Here is a 17496-nt window from a genome sequence, read left to right on the forward strand (position 1 = left end):
CATCTATAAATCTATCCTGGATGATCTCTATCATTATGACCATCATCATCAACAATCATTATCATCATCATCATCAAAAGTATAATTTATGATTCATTTAGTCTGTGGCACTATTATTTCTCACATTATTAGTGGTTAATTTTATAATAGTATAATAATAATATAACACTATGTAGTAATTGTAACAAATATAGCATAACTATAATAATAGCAGCATTAATACAACAATTTATTTTAGCCCCTTCTATTTGACAGATGTAATTTCATTTATTCCTCACAATAACTTTATGAAGTAGGTATTCTTTTAAAGATGTAGAATCAGAAGTTTAGAGAGGTGAATTAACTGCTCAAAGCCATACAGCTTGTATGGCGGAGATAGATCCCATTTTGCTGTAACAATTCTGAAATATTTTTACAACAGTGTTACCCTAGCTCATTATTTGCCTTGAGAATTTTATTTGCCTTGAGAACAATATTTGCCTTGAGAATGTTACTACCTATACTTTGAAAGGGGTTAGAGGTAAAAGTAAGATAAACGAGAAGTTAGTTCCCTGATAATAAGTCAGGATACTTACAGGGAGGAATTTGTACTTCATCCCAAATTCCATGTCTGGCTTCATTTGACACTTAATTCTTTACTGTTAATGGCTATTCTCTGAAGGCCTTGGTATGTACCTAAGCTGCTGGTCCTCTTCCTTCCCTGCCTATTAGTGAAGTGTTCTGGTGAGAACAGATTGACTGTGACAGAGATAGGTAATCTCCCTCATCATCTGCATCTTGGTTTCAAGAGCCTTTACCTTTGGTGCCAGGAGGCTGTAGGTTGTCTCCAGTCAAAGAACACCAGCCCACAGGAAAGATGTCCCGGGAGTCGAAGCGGCACCAGTAATCAAAGGCTCCTCGCCACCCATCAAAAGTGACAAGCACCTCTGAGCCCCGAACCTCCCCTATAGTGGCTGGACAAATGAAATGAGGATTCTTCCTGTCTACAGCTTCCAGCTTCATTCCCATTTTGAAGAAGTTGTGGGAAGGTGATGGTGGCTCCTAGATGGAAACAGAAATAATCAGACCTAGACACAAAGAAAAGGACTGGACACATCAATAGACTGTTGTCTATCTGGATGATTAAAACATGACTGCTATGCAAGATTTACCAAGGAGATTTTAGTCTTTATTTTAAATGGATTTCAAAGTACACCAAAATATTACTTTATTAATTCTAATATTTTGACATCTTTGATTCAGTTCTTTTTAAATAAAAGGTCATAGGTAAAGCTGAATCTCCCTTTGTTCCCTTCCTTGATCCATTCTTATTTCACCTACCACAGAGATTAACAATTACCCATGCCTGTTTTTATACTTTACTATATGTGTACATATCTATCTGCACATTTTAAGGTTTTACACAAATGGTATTGTACTGATCACATCATTCTACAACTTGCCTGTTTGTTCAACATCATTTATGAAGTTTACCCATGTTGAAAAATTTAGCTTCAGTTGTTTTAATTGCTACTAGCATTCTGTAATATGTATGTATCACACTCTATTCATTCTCTTTAAATGGACATTTAAGGTTGTTTCTAATGGCTTACTATTTCAAAAGTGTTTTAATAATATTCTTGCACTGTTCCTTTGTATACATGTGGTAGGGTTTCTTCAGAATATATACCTAGGAGTAGAATTGCTGAGATATAGGATAGACATATACATCTTCTGCTTTATTAAATATTGCTAAATTGTACTCCAAAGTATTTGCAACATTGTACACACTCACCAGCAGTGTGTAAAATCTTAGATGCTGATTTGTAGTCACATGGATCAAGTTTCAAAAAAAACGTGTTGTACACTCTGTTCTTGCCCTATATCTTATTGTTTAATCCTGTATCAACAACATAGTCCTATTAAACGAGCAGCTGGTAGGAAATGTCCCCCTACTTTGTGATTCTTTAATATTGTCTTGGCTGCTCTTTCTCCTTCACCTTTCAATGAATTTTATCAGCTTGTCATGTCCCACAGAAAACTTCATTAAGATTTTGACTTCAATGAGTTTATATATTAATTTGGGAAGAAATAACCTTTGTTATGTATGATATTGAGCGTTCTCATCTATGAACATGACAGTCCTTTCTATTTGTTAAGACTTCTTCAATAAAGATTTTAAATTTCCTCTATAAATATCTTGTGATTTCTTACTAACATCTTTTCTAGGCATATTGTGATTCTATTGTTATCATAAATGGTTTAAAAAAATTATTCTCAAACCATTTGTTGCTGTTAGGTAGAAATGAACTTGTTTTTAAAAAGCCATCAACTAATTTCATACTGCATGATATATTAATTTTTATCTACATTATTTATCCATTATTGAGAGATGTGCATTCAGACACTCCTTAGTGGTTGTGAATTTTCCAATCTTGTCATGCAATTGTCAAATTTTTATAAATCTTGAGGCTATGTCTTTCAGGACTATAGATGCTTATAAATGCTTTAATATTCTTGACAAAATGTACTTTTTAATGATTAAGTGGTAAGCTTTAAATGCTTTTTAGCATCAGAGTCTCCTTTGATTTTGGTATAGTTTATACCAGCTTATTTTGATAAAAGTTTACCTAGTATGTTGTTTGTTTTCTTTTACTTTTAACAGTTTTATGTCATTATGTTTAAGCAACATCCATAGTGAATAGCATATAGAATTTAAAAGGGTTAATTTCTATATGCTTAAACTGATAAGTTTAGCTTCATTTCTTATGATAACTGGGATTTTTGAAATATTTTAATTTTTTGTGGTGGTGGGGGTCTGTTTCCTAGGCACCATGTCTTGAACTCATGGGCTCCAGTGGTCCTCCTGCCTCAGCCACCCAAGTAGCTATCTGGGACTACAGGTGTGTGCTACTATGCCCAGCTGAATTTATTACAGTTATTTTATTGTCTATGATTCAATTTAACTTGATTTTTCAAGGCACTTTTACTTCTTTTTCATCAACTAAGTTTTCATACCCTTCTTACCCTCCATTGATTTAGAAATTTAAGTCTATTTATAATCTTTTCATGGATCCCTTTAAGATTTTAACTATATAGTTGAATAACAAAGACTAAAACTCATCTTTTATTTATAGTCCCAAACAATAAAAGAACATTAGAATACCTCAACTACTCCTAAGTTGTATAGTGTAGACAATTTAGTTCTACTTTATTATACTGCCAAGTATTTCCTTTTGTTATTATAATTGCTTTATACCGTAAGTGACAAGCAAACAATATATTTCCTCACCATTATTTCTTCCATCTCATTCTTACTTTATGGTTAAATTACCTTCTTCCTGAAATAAAATCTTAAGTTGTTCATTCAGGTGTTACATCAATTTCCTTTGGTTTATTTGATAAATTTGATTTTTACTTTCATTCTACAATGGCATAGAATTCTAGGTGGATGACTATTTTCTCTCAGTACTTTGAAAATATTATCCCATTTCCTTCTGGCTTATACTGCTGCTGTCAAGAAACATGTCAGCTGATCCCTTTGAAGACATTCTGTTTAATTACTTTCTCAGATCTTCTCTGTCAACTTTTAGTTTCCTAGAGTTATGATATTTTAAGCTATATATGTTTTTATTACATGCTCTGGAAAACTCTCAGTTATTATATTTTTTATATTATCTGTTTCTATCCTTTCTAATTAATCTTCCTTGATTTCATGTTCAGCCTCTGTCAGTCCTTCTAATAGTATTCTTGCTTTTTTTTGTTTGTGTGATTCAAAAGTTGATTTATTGAATTTCTGTTGTAAATAAAAGAACATTAATATTTTGTTTATATTACTTTCTAGGGTACATTCATTTAATTGGTGAAAAACACAATTCATCAGTCTTAAATAGGTGATAATTTGCCCGTGGTTAAGAATTCTTGCTTTTTACCTTTCATGTTCCATTCTTTTTTCTCTGTGTGCTACAATCTAGGGAAAGTCTTCAACATGTTTTCCAGGTAATTCTTCAGATGTATGTGTTTAAGTTACATATAAACCTATTAATTTTTCTTTAAGTATCATCTTTAGATGTTTCATTTGGTCTTTTTCTTCCAAATCTGTCTTTTAAAAATTGTGTCTTATGCTTTTTCTCACTTTTTTATTCCTTCTTTTAGTTCTTCAATTATTTTCAAATACTTAAGTTATAATCTCTAGGTGACATTTTTATTGGTTGAAAGTCCTTGGGGTTATGTTACTGTTTGTTCTATTTAATGATTCCTCCTCATGGCAGATTTGTTTTGAAAGCTTTTCAGGGCTAATTTGAGATTAAGTGCTTATCTTCAGTGGTATTTCACTTCTGGGATTTTGGTGACATCAAACCCTCTAGATAGATTTTAGATTTGCTTCTTCTAGGCACTCAGAAATATCCATACAACTGTAGAATTCCTAAACAACATAGGGAGTTTATGTGAACCTGGGACAACAAGGGTAAAGGCTCTGTTAATCAGAGGAGATGACTTCATTCCCATCCCTACACATGGTCCAGCAGAGACTCTTACTTAACAATGCAATCATTTTCTCACTTGGGATAAACACTTCAGAGGCATTCTCTGGTTTTTATGTGGGATGCAGGTACATTTCCCTGTCTTGAATGGGCCCTAGGCATATGTGTGTGTGTGTGTGTGTGTGTGTGTGTGTGTGTGTGTGTATTTTTATATATAAAAAGACACAATTCTTGAAAAGTAAGACTGGCAAAACCCCTAAGGAAACTATAGGGATAGGGTCAGTATAAACATTTAATACCATCATTTTTCTTCCTTCATTTTTGGCCTACCAAAAGTAAAATTTTTCTTACTTTCTGGTAAGCTCAGCAGAGCATTGAAAAGAATATTTGTTAGGTCTCTCTCCCCATGCCTGACAGCATTTTTAGGTATTTTGTAGTAAAAGTGTTTTCCAGTTTCCTGTACACTGAATTTTGAGAACCAGAAGGCTCTGGGGGTTTAGATTTAACTAGTAATATAGGCTAACCTAATTCAGTTCCCCTTACAATAACTCTCACCCCAATAGAGAATTCACCTAACAGCAGCCTGTCTGCCTCTCCTCTTGAGAAATAAGGAAGAATGAATATAGGTTTTGGATTCCCATTCCACCACTTAGCCATGTGATCTTGAGCAAGTGTTTTATTCAAAAGTATGTTTCCTTAACTATTAAGTAGAACTACTAATTCTTTTTTATATGTAAATTTTTTATTTATATATGACAGCAGAATGCATTATAGTTCTTATTACATATATAGAGCACAATTTTTCATATTTCTGGTTGTATACATAGTATATTCACATCAATTCATGTCTTCATACATGTACTTTGGATAGTAATGATCATTAATTACCCCATGTCCCCTCCTTCCCCTCCAACCCTTCTGCTCTATCTAGAGTTTGTCTATTCCTCCCATGCTCCCGCTCCCGATCCCACTATGAATCAACCTCCTGATATCAAAGAAAACATTCAGCATTTGGTTTTTTGGGATTGACTAACTTCACTTAGCATTATCTTCTCTAACTCCATCCATTTACTTGCAAATGCCATGATTTTATTCTCTTTTATTGCTGAGTAATATCCAATTATGTATATATGCCACATTTTTTTTATCCATTCATCTATTGAAGGGCATCTAAGTTGGTTCCATAGTTTAGCTATTGTGAATTGTGCTGCTAAACATTGATATGGGTGTGTCCCTGTAATATGCTGATTTTAAGTCCTTTGGGTATAGACCAAAGAGAGGGAGCCTGGTCAAATGGTGGTTCCATTCCCAATTTTCCAAGAAATCTCCATACTGCTTTCCACATTGGCTGTACCAATTTGCAGTCCCACCAGCAGAGTATGAGTGTACCTTTTTCCCCACATCCTCGCCAACACTTATTGTTGTTTGTATGCATTATAGCTGCCATTCTAATTGGAGTGAAATGAAATCTTAGATTGCTTTTGATTTGCATTTCTCTAATTGCTAGTGATGATGAACATTTTTTCATGTATTTGTTGACTGATTGTACATCATCTTCTGAGAAGTGACTCTTCAGGTCCTTGGCTCATTTGTTGATTGAGTTATTTGTTTTTTTTTTTAATGTTTAGCTTTTTGAGTTCTTTATATACCCTAGTGCTCTATCTGATGTGTGAGGGGTAAAGATTTTCTCCCAAGATATAGGCTTTTTATTCATCCCAGTGATTGTTTCTTTTGCTGAGAATAAGCTTTTTAGTTTGAGTCCATCTCATTCTTGATTTTAATTCTTGTGCCACAGGAGTCTTATTAAGGAAGTTGGGGCCTAATCCTACATGATGGAGATTAGGGCCTACTTTTTCTTCTATTAGATGAAGGGTCTCTGGTTGTATTCCTAAGTCCTTGATCCATTTTGAGTTGAGTTTTGTGTATGGTGAGAGATAGGGGTTTAATCTCATTTTGTTGCATATGGGTTTCTAGTTTTCCCAATACCATTTGTTGAAGAGGCTATCTTTCCCCAATGCATGTTCTTGGCACCTTTGTCTAATATAAGAGAACTGTAGTTTTGTGGGTTAGTCTCTGTATCCTCTATTCTGTACCACTGGTCTACCGGTCTGTTTTGGTGCCAATACCAGGCTGTTTTTGTTACTATTGCTCTGCTGTATAGTTTAAAGTCTGGTCTAGTGATGCCACCTACTTCACTCTTCCTACTAAGGATTGATTTAGCTATTCTGGGTCTCTTATTTTTCCAGATGAATTTCACGATTACTTTTTCTATTTCTATGAGGAATGTCATTGGGATTTTGATTGGAATTGCATTAAATCTGTATAGGGCTTTTGGAAGTATGGTCATTTTGATAATATTAATTCTGCTTATCCAAGAGCAAGATAGATCTTTCCATCTTCTAAGATCTTCTTTGATTTCTTTCTTTAGGGTTCTGTAATTTTCATTATATAGATCTTTCACCTCTTTCATTAAGTTGATTCCCAAGCATTTTATTTATTTATTTTTTTGAGGCTATTGAGAATGGGGTAGTTTTCCTCATTTCCCTTTCTGAAGATTTGTCACTAATATACAGAAATTCCTTTGATTTATGAGTGTTGATTTTATATCCTGCTACTTTGCTGAACTCATTTACTAGTTCTGGGAGGTTTTCTGGTGGAACTTTTAGGGTCTCCTGGGTATGAATCATATCATCTGCAAATAGTGCCAATTTAAGTTCTTCTTTTCCTAAGTGTATCCCTTTAATTTCTTTCATCTAATTTCTCTGGCCAGTGTTTCAAGAATATGTTAAATAGAAGTGGTGAAAGAGGGCATCCCTTGTTCAATTTTTAGAGGGAATGCTTTTAATTTTTCTCCATTTAGAATGATGTTGGCCTGAGGCTTAGCATAGATAGCCTTTATGATGTTGAGATATATGCCTTTTATCCCAAGTTTTTCTAGTGTTTTGAACATAAAGGGGTACTGTATTTTGTCAAATGCCCTTTCTGCCTTTATTGAGATGATCATATGATTCTTTAAGTTTACTGATGTGATGAATTACATTTATTGATTTCCATATGTTGAACCAACCTTGCATCCCTGGAATGAATTCCACTTGTTCATGGTACACTATCTTTTTGATATATTTTTGCATTCGATTTGCCAGAATTTTATTGAGAATTTTTCCATCTATGTTCATTAGAGATATTGGTCTGAAGTTTTCTTTCTTTCTTTTTTTTTTCATGTGTCTTTGCCTGGTTTTGGAATCAGGGTGATATTGGCCTCATAGAATGAGTTTGGAAGTATTCCCTCTTTTTCTATTTCCTGGGATAAATTGAAGAGTATTTGTATTAGTTCTTCTTTAAAGGTCTTGTAGAACTCAGCTGTGTATCCATCTGGTCCTGGGCTTTTCTTGGTTGGTAGACTTCTGATTGCTTGAAATTGATTGGCTTAAATTCTGTATATCATCCTGATTCAATTTGGACAAATTATATGACTAGAAATTTGTCAATGCTTTCAATATTTTCTATTTTATTGGAGTTTTCAAAATAATTTCTAATTATCTTCTGTATTTCTGTAGTGTCTGTTGTGATACTTCCTTTTCATTACGTATATTAGTGATTTGAGTTTTCTCTCTCCTTCTCTTCATTAGCATGGCTAAGGGTCTGTCAATTTTATTTATTTTTTCAAAGAACCAGCAGTTCTGTCAATTTTTTCAGTTGTTTCTTTCGTTTCAATTTCATTAATTTAAGCTCTGATTTTAATTATTTCCTGTCTTCTGATACTTTTGGTGTTGATTTGTTCTTCATTCTCTAGGGCTTTAAAGAGGTAGTATTAAGTCATTTATTTGTTGACTTTTTCTTCTTTTAAGGAATGAACTCCATGCAATGAACACTGCTTTCATAGTGTCCCAGAGATTTCGATATATCTGTGTTCTAAAAACTTTTTAAATCTAAAGTTCTAAAAACTTTTTAATCTCCTCCTTGATGTCTTCTATAACCCATTGTTCATTCAGTAGCATACTATTTAGTCTCCAGGTGTTGAAGTGGATTTTATTTCTTATTTTTTTTATTGATTCCTAATTTCATTCCATTATGATCTGAAAGAATGCAGGGTAGTATCTTTACTTTTTTATATTTGCTTAGAATTGCTTTGTGGCATAATATATGGTGTATTTTAGAGAAGGATCCATGTGCTGCTGAGAAGAAAATATATTCTCTTGTTGAAGGTTGGAATATTCTATATATGTCAGTTAAGTCTAAGTTAGACTGTATTATTGCATTCTATAGTTTCTTTGTTCAGCTTTTGTTTGGAAGATCTATCTAGTGGTAGAAAAGGTGTGTTAAAGTCATCCAAAATTACTGTGTTGTGATCTATTTGAATCTTGAACTTGGGAAGAGTTTGTTTGATGCTCCATTGTTTGGGGCATATATATTTATAATTGTTAAGTCTTGGTGGTGTATAGTTCCTTTGAGCAGTATGTAGTGTCCTTCTTTATCCTTTTTGATTGACTTTAGTTTGAAGTCTATTTTATTTGATATGAGGATGGAAACCTCTGCTTGCTTCTGCAGTCCATGTGAGTTGTATGATTTTTCCTAACCCTTCACCTTCAATCTGTGAATGTCTTTTTCTATGAGATGTGTCTCTTGGAGGCAGCATATTGTTGGATCTTTTTTTTTTTTAATCAAATCTGCTAGTCTATGTCTTTTGGTTGGTAATTTAGGCCATTAACATCCAGGGTCATTATTGAGGCATGATGTGTATTCTCAGTCATTTTTGTTTCTTGGTTTCTTCTGATTAGATTTTCCTTTAGTGTAATCCCTCCCTCTGCTGATTTTCATCATTGTCTTTTATTTCTCTTGTGAAATATTTTGCTGAGGATGTTCTGTAATGCATGCTTTCTAGTTGTAAATACTTTTAACTTTTGGTTATCATGGAAGATTTTTATTTCATCATCAAATCTAAAGCTAATTTTGCTGGATATAAGATTCTTGGTTGGCATCCATTTTCTTTCAGAGCTTGGTATATGTTGTTCCACGACCTTCTGGCTTTGAGGGTCTGGATTGAAAAATCTGCTGAGATATGAATTGGTGTCCCCTGGTATGTGATCTGATTCCTCTCTCTTGTGGCTTTTAAGATTCTATCCTTATTCTGTATGCTAGGCATTTTCATTATAATGTGCCTTGGTGTAGATCTGTTGTAATTTTGTACATTTGGTATCCTGTAAGCCTTTTGTATTTGGTTTTCCAATTCATTCTTCATGCTTGAGAAATTTTCTGCTATTATTTCATTGAAGAGATTGTGCATTCTGTTGGTTTGAAACTCTGTGCCTTCCTATATCCCAACAACTCTTAGTTTTGGTCTTTTGATGCTGTCCCATAATTCTTGGATGTTCTGTCATGGTTTCTAACTTTCTTCACTGTGTGATCAACTTTATTTTCCAGATTGTATACTTTGTCTTCATTATCTGACATTCTCTTTCTTCCAAGTGATCTAGTCTGTTGGATATGCCTTCTATTGAGTTTTTTATTTGATTTATTGTATCCTTCATTTCAAGAATTTCTGACTGGCTTTTTTTCAGAGTCTCTCTTTCTCTCTTGAAGTAATCTTTTGCTACCTGTATTTGCTCTCTTATCTCATTGTCAGAGTGATCAATTTTTGCTTGTATTTGCTTATTTAGTTCATTCTTTAATTCACATATCATTTTAATTATGAACCTTCTGAACTCCTTCTCTAACATTTCATCAACTTCCCTGTCCATAGGTTCTGTTATTATAGTGTACTGGTTTGTTTGGGGCACTTTTCTCCCTTGTTTTTTCATGTTGTTTATGTGTCTTCCTTTCTTGAAGTGTAGATCTGAGATATTACAGTTTCTTCCCTATATTCTTGTAGTACATGTTCAAATTATCTGTACCTCACCTTGATATTGAGCTTTCCAGACCCTGCTGGTATCCCTCAATGGATGCTACTGCATCCTGGGACTGGGACCTGTGTAAGTTGGAGTGGGTGGATCTGGGCCACTGGGCTTGACCTCCCATGATAGTCTGCTGGTAGGAAGGGGTGGTCCTGTACAAAAGGCTAGGCTCTGGCAGTGTCTGACCTGCTGGGGGAGGGGTGAACCAGGCCTACTGAAATCCTGGATCCTGTACAGGCTGTGTGAGCCCTCTGGTTGGATCTTGGCTCTTGCAGTAGTGCACTGGTCAGAAGGGGCAGTCCTGCACCAGAGGCTAGGCTCTGGCGTGTGTCTGCCTTGTTGGGAAAGGAGTGGACCTGCTGTGTGCCTGGGCCCTACAGAACTTGGTTTGGGTGGATCTCGAACTACTAATTCTTAATCCATAAAGTTAGCTGTGGGTATTAAATAATAATAGTATATATATAAAGACCCAAACTTATTGTAGGAACTCAAAAATGTCTCCTTTCTTCCTCTCTATTTAGAACATAGACTCTACAGAACTCCATTTAAGATTTGTTCCTTTATATTTATATTACATTTTATAGTTCTATTAATAAACACATTATAGCTTCTTAACAACCCAATAAGGTTGTTAAGTTCTATTTTATAGGTAAGGTAAGTTCTATTTTATAGGTAAGAATGAAAAGGATATTATTAACTTATTATTGACAGCTGAAAGCAAAAACCAGGAATCCTATTTTACTGTAGCCTTAATACACTTCTCTGAGAATAATGGGTATCTCATAAGTACTAAAATAGTCTTCTACTGAACCAGGTTCTGAGAAGGCATCTTCAGGGCATAAACAGAAGGCAGATGCCAGAGCCTCAGTAACTGAAAGGAGGTAAGTATTTGAACTGAAGCTCCTTGGAACTGGTGATAGCTGAAGGACGGCCTACCTTGTGGAAAATCCTGATGGGAGCCATCTCTGCTCCATTTAGCGTCTTCAAAAGGAACATGGGCCAAGAGGAGGCATTCAGCCGAAATCCTACAGTAAACACAACAAAGAGGAGATTAAGAAATTCCAGCTACTCCTCCCATAACACATGCTGTGACAGTCATTGGATCATAGGCTATTAGGAATAGACTTAAAAGTTAAATAAAAGAAATGCCTCATTAGACAAGATGAGGAAAAGGAGGCACATTGGAGGAAATGTAACTTGTCCCGGGTAATGCTACAAAGTAAATAGTAAGACGGATTTCCACTAGGGGCTGGGACTGTGGCTTAGCGGTCCAGCGCACACCTAGCACATGCCAGACTTTGGGTTCGATCCTCAGCACCACATAAAAATAAATAAAATATAGGTATTGTGTCCAACTACAAGTAAAAAATATTTTTAAAAAAATCACACACTATATATCATAATGCCTACAAGACTTTCCTTGAAAAATTCAAAAAAGTTGTAAGATAGGATTAACAAATACTTAGAAATAATCTGGAAAGTAGAGTATAAAAGAGGATCTAATAGTCTTAAGAGGTAAATAAACATGCCAACTCGTAAGATCAACATATAAGCAAATCACTTTGTCTCAATATAAATTAATTCAATATTTTTCTATCTCTCTCTTATACATACACATGTAAAAACACAAACCAAGTACAAATTACTTTTTTATATTCCTTGTTTATTTTAACATCTAAGAATTTGGAATGATGAGGTCAGAGGGGATCATCTTACTCTCAAACTTTTATTTTCTGAAAGAGTAATAAGGGGCCTAGAGGGGTTAATTGTCCATTGTTATCCATCAAGTAAATGTGAATAATTTAATTAATGAATCATAAATCTGAGACCATTATTGTTGTCATATTGTTTAATACGAGCCCCAAATGCTTCTTATAATTTGCCTTCAATTCTTCATCCTGAGACCAAAATAAAATGCTTCTCAACAGTCTCTAGCCCACCTCAGTCTTCTCAATCCATTCAAAATCTATTCAGCATCAAAGCTGCAGACTTAGAAATAACAACAATATTTTTGTTCTTAAGTATTTACTGTGTGCTGTTACTTTACCCCGAATCTAATTTAGCCCTTAAGACAGCCCTAGGAGACCAGTATTATTATCTATATATTACAGAGGAGGAAAGAAGCACAAAGTTAACTAAGTTGCTTACAATTTCAAAGTGTGCAAATGATATAAACAGGATCGAATCCTAAGTAATCTTGAATCCTAAGCCTATGCTTTTACCCACAACACTAATCTTACACATATTAATGCAGGTAAAATGAAGAATCGGCATTTGGGATTAACTATTAATAACTACAAGTTAACATCAGGGGGAGGAAATGAGAAGAGGAAATGGGAATAAATGCCCCATACAACTTAATATTTTCCATTCTAGATGGAACTGTTGCTTTCTAGGAGTGATTTTGGTTGTGCTAGATTTCCAATGCTTTTTCTTTGTTTTTTTTTTTAATTGTATATCCTATCTGCATAAAATTTTCATTCTGGTTCAGGTCTGGTACTATCTCTGCTGGCTTTAGATATTTATATCCTCACTAAAATATAATTGAAATTTTTGGTATTCTTAACTCCTAGTTAAATTTAGGCATGCTTATGAATGGTTTGTTTTCCTTTTTTATCTGTATGTTTCTATAGAATTTTTGGAAAGATTTTGATTTAGATGGCCACTATATTATCCTTGGGAGCTCATATTTTTTTAATTGCATCACAATGCATTTTTAAATAATGATTCATAAAATAGCATGAGAATAATATACTTTTACAATGCAGTTGTAAAAAGGAATGAGAAATATCTCCACACTATTCTGAAGCCATCTTTAGAACATATCAATAAATGAAAAAAGCAAGGTTGAGAAAAGTAGGTAAAGTATGCAATCATTTGTGTCAGTATTTATAGGCAAGTATGTGTGTATATACACATATAAATATATATTGATATGTATACATTGTATATTTATACACATATAAATTTCAAAATATGTTTTTGAAATTTGCCTCTTTCAAATCTGTTTGCCTCTTTCAAAATGTAAGGATAAATAATAAAATTGAGCAGTTATATATGGAAGAAGGAAAGAAAAGGGTGAAGGGGATTTATTCTCTTGTTTTATAAAATTTTCTTTTAAAATGAATATATTTAATGTATTTATAAGGTGAAATTAATTTTTTAAATGCAATTCCTCAAAAAATAAATAAATAAAACAAATGAATCTGAATTATCAAGTTGGTGGCAGAACCATCCAGAAAAAAAGGTAATCCATAAGATCTTTTTTTTTTTTTTTTTTTTTAATTATTTTTTTTTAAAGAAAGAGTGAGAGAGGAGAGAGAGAGAGAGAGAGAGAGAGAGAGAGAGAGAGAGAGAGAGAAGAATTTTTTAATATTTATTTTTAGTTCTCGGCGGACACAACATCTTTGTTGGTATGTGGTGCTGAGGATCGAACCCAGGCCGCACTCATGCCAGGCGAGCGCGCTACCGCTTGAGCCACATCTCCAGCCCCTCCATAAGATCTTATGTTATTTGCTATATTTCCTTTGAAGGTAAGAAAAAAATGCAAATAACTCAAACACTACCAATAATCATAATGGTGATAGTGTTGATAACTAGCCTGAAAGTGTTATGTGTGTATTGTGGAATGAAGCAAATGAGTTAATTTGTTCATGTGGAGAATGAGGGTTTGTTGTGGTATAAAAGAGATACAGATTCAAGATGGTAGAGATGAAATAGGCATAAATACCACTGTTCTGAATTTTAGTGGGAAGTATTAATATGAAATCGCAATGCCCTGCCCCTCTTTAACAAAAAAACGAAGAAAGAGTGACCACCCTAGTAGTACTGTGTGCTAGAGTGCTCAGATTATGATCACTAAATCCCACTTATCATTGAAAAAAATTTAGATACCTAGAAGAAATATCTCCTTCTATCCCAGGGTGGAAAATGTACAAGATGAATGTGGAACATTTTGAAATTTTAAAAGTTCACAATAGCTACAAATATTACTAATATATGTAAGAATAAGGAGACAATCTGATGAGGCTTCTACTGTCCCCAAATGGGACAATTCAAGTATCAATACAGACTTTTAGTATGATGAATCAAAATATCACAATTTTATGATAAACAACAACAACTACATTTATTAAATACTTTTGGAGTGTGCTAGTAAATCAATTCATAATTTTAAAAATAGATATAGAAAATAATCCTGTATGAATTGTATCATTGCAAGATAACCAAAGAATTGATAAAAAATTATTTTATTTTCCTAATTTATGTCAATTTTGTTAGCTCCCTTTATAAGAACAAATATAACATGCTTTGGAATCAGCCCTCCCAAGCCCTGTAATCCATGTATAACCTTGATTTATATATTTGTAAAACTTGGCACCCATTCTCCTTTGTAAGTCTTAATGAGCTACAGGAACTGCAGGCAGTGAGAAAGTCCAGATGAAAGTTTATTTACTTTTTAAAACATTTATTTAGTTGTAGGTAGACACAACACCTTTATCTTTTATTTTTATGTGGTGCTGAGGATCAAACCCAGTGCCTCACACATAATAAGCAAGCACTCCACCTCTGAGCCACAACCCTAGCCCACGGTTGAAAGTTTATTTTAATAGATATATTTCATTTTATTTGTGTAGAATATGGCAGGATTAAAGTTTTCCACTTTGCAACCATAATGAATTTATATATCTAAACTAGGGTGTTAGCAAATATAGTCAGCAGGCTTGATAACAGCCCTGCCTATTAATTTATTTTGTATTATTCATGGATGCTTTCACACTTAAAAGGACAAAGAATAGTAGCTATAAAAGATCTACAAGCCTGAAATATTTAATATTTAACCCACTGAGAAAATCTGTTAACTCTTGATCTAAACCATGAATATCAATGGCTGCTACATGATAAAAAAAGAGACAATCAGACCACACATGCTTCCGCATAGAAATAAACACCACCATCAGTGAAATATTCTTACAGAAAAATAAAACATAAATCTGAGAAAATCTCTAGATCTAGTACCAATCTAGGAAATAGAGGAGAGAGAACCGTGTTAAATGATATGGATATTCATTGTATTATTTACTTTTGCATATATTTGAAACTTTATATTATAAATAATTTTTTAAATAGGAGAAAATGTTAAACAAGCACATGGGGAGCTCAAGTTAATCTAATCAGACAGAATAATATAATTCGACTAGATTAAGCTAGTTCAGCTTCTTGAGGGCAACAGGTTCTAAAGTCCATCTCTCTCAAAAACTTGGTGCAGTAATGATTGATAATATGATAGTAATTGATGAGCTGAGCTGAATCTTTCATATATATTGAAGCAAAAAAGTAAATTCAATCTGGAAGAGAAAAATTTGGTGGGGTTATTAATTTAAATGAAGCAATGGATTTTCTTAATAATGGATTCAAAATGAGAAAATTCAAAGTACCAAATGAAAACCTGGAGGAGAGGAAATAAGAGACCCTTATAGTAGTCATCAGTTCTACTGGAGATTTTTCTTTCACTACTTGTCATAGGATTTGGTGAAATCTTCATGGTGTGTGCATGTGCTGTGTGTGTCTGTGTGTGTGTGTGTGTATGTGTGCATGTGTGTGTGTATGTGTGCATGTGTGTGTGTATGTGTGTAACTTTTTGGTTTTTTTTTTTTGGAGAAGATTAAATGGAAAAACTGCCTTCCGCTTTCTCTCTTGGAATAAAGGACACTGACAAAAAAGGATGAAGAATGTGGTTTCTTGTTAGGAAAATGAAGAATTTGAGAGAAGCTTGGCTATCATAAACTAATGTAGAGAAAGAAATGTCCAGATTTGCAGATTGTTTCATTTTGGATGGGCCTTTTGAGGAGACCATGTGAAAAAAAAGGAATAGGAGGAGATTGTAAGCTTTCCATGGTAAGAGTACAATTTCTGGAACCTAACTGATGGGCTAGGGAAATCCTGTGATCTAGTTACTCACCCAGAGGTGGCTGAAGCATACCCCCATTCTTCTCACAGTTCCCAACAGGCTGGATTTCAGCTGAGTCAACCAGCCGCCAGAAGTCATTCTTGTTGTCACTACCATCAAGGCGCAGGCGGAGGCGGGCACCTGTCAGTCCAACTACTGTGGCAATACATGTGGATGTGGTGTTCCTGGGGTCCTGTGCTTCCAATTTCATGCTGATCTTGAACTCGTTGCTTGGAGGTGTGTAGGACTGAGGAGAACAAGTCATGAGGATTAAGAAGACTAAAAGTAAGCCGCATTTTCAATAAGGATGTTAAGAGATGGAACCTGAAAAATATATGCTTTGGACTCAAATTGCTTATAACTGGCCCAGGGACAACTTGTCTGAGTTATTCTCTAACACTTAGGAAAGGTTTCATACAAAGAAACACAAAGAAAGAAGGTGAAGGGGAAAATTACTTTCCTATTAAGCATCAAATATTAATTTATAGTAGTGAAAAAAGGACAAGAATGTTTCATATAGTCCAGTTATTTAAATATTTTCTCATTCTACCTTTTCCAACACCCTACCCCTTCTGGTATAACACTTTCTTTTCAAGACCACTAAATCACATTAAACTACTATATCCTTAATGTCTCTTCATGGAATATTCAGTATAGTGGTCTATATATCTACCACACAGACTATTGGGAATTAATATTTTTTAAAAAATTGAAATTAAGTTATAAATCAACTCATAATTTACATATAACAAACTATATACTTTATAAGTCTTGACATTGTGTACATACCTACGACACCATATACACCCATGAACGTATTACCACAATCAAAGTAATGCACAAGGCCATCACCGTCAGGATCTCATATGCTCCTTTATAACACCTTTTCCTGGGTCTTTCCAGATTCCCATGCCTAGCAACCACTGATCTACTTTCTATCACTATAGATTGATTTGCATCTTTTATTAGATGGAATCATACAGGAAATACACTTTTTGTCTAGCTTCTTTCACTCAGCACAGCTATTCTGACATTTACCCATATTGTTGAATATATCAATACAGGTTGAGTATCCCTAATTGGAAAGTCTAAAATCCAAAATTCTACAAAATCTGAAACTTTTGGAGCACTGACATGATGATACAAATGGAAAATTCCACACCTGGCCTCATGTGATGGGTTGCAGTTAAAA

General features: G+C 34.1%; 1 protein-coding gene across 16 annotated transcripts in view; it reads right to left on the reverse strand.

Moving 5' to 3' along the window:
* The window catches only part of Scmh1 (Scm polycomb group protein homolog 1), a 215369-nt gene that overhangs the window by 120582 nt on the left and 77291 nt on the right, over positions 1 to 17496 (reverse strand). For all 16 annotated transcript variants that reach the window (XM_078026045.1, XM_078026034.1, XM_078026046.1 and 13 more), the window contains 3 exons: positions 16317 to 16551; positions 11291 to 11379; positions 798 to 1041 (listed from right to left, as the gene is read on the reverse strand). In XM_078026045.1, coding sequence (XP_077882171.1) covers positions 798 to 1041; positions 11291 to 11379; positions 16317 to 16551 — 568 coding nt within the window. The remainder of the gene's footprint in view (positions 1 to 797; positions 1042 to 11290; positions 11380 to 16316; positions 16552 to 17496) is intronic.

Source organism: Ictidomys tridecemlineatus, chromosome 11 (assembly GCF_052094955.1).
Source record: "Ictidomys tridecemlineatus isolate mIctTri1 chromosome 11, mIctTri1.hap1, whole genome shotgun sequence".
Taxonomy (NCBI): Eukaryota; Metazoa; Chordata; class Mammalia; order Rodentia; family Sciuridae; genus Ictidomys; species Ictidomys tridecemlineatus.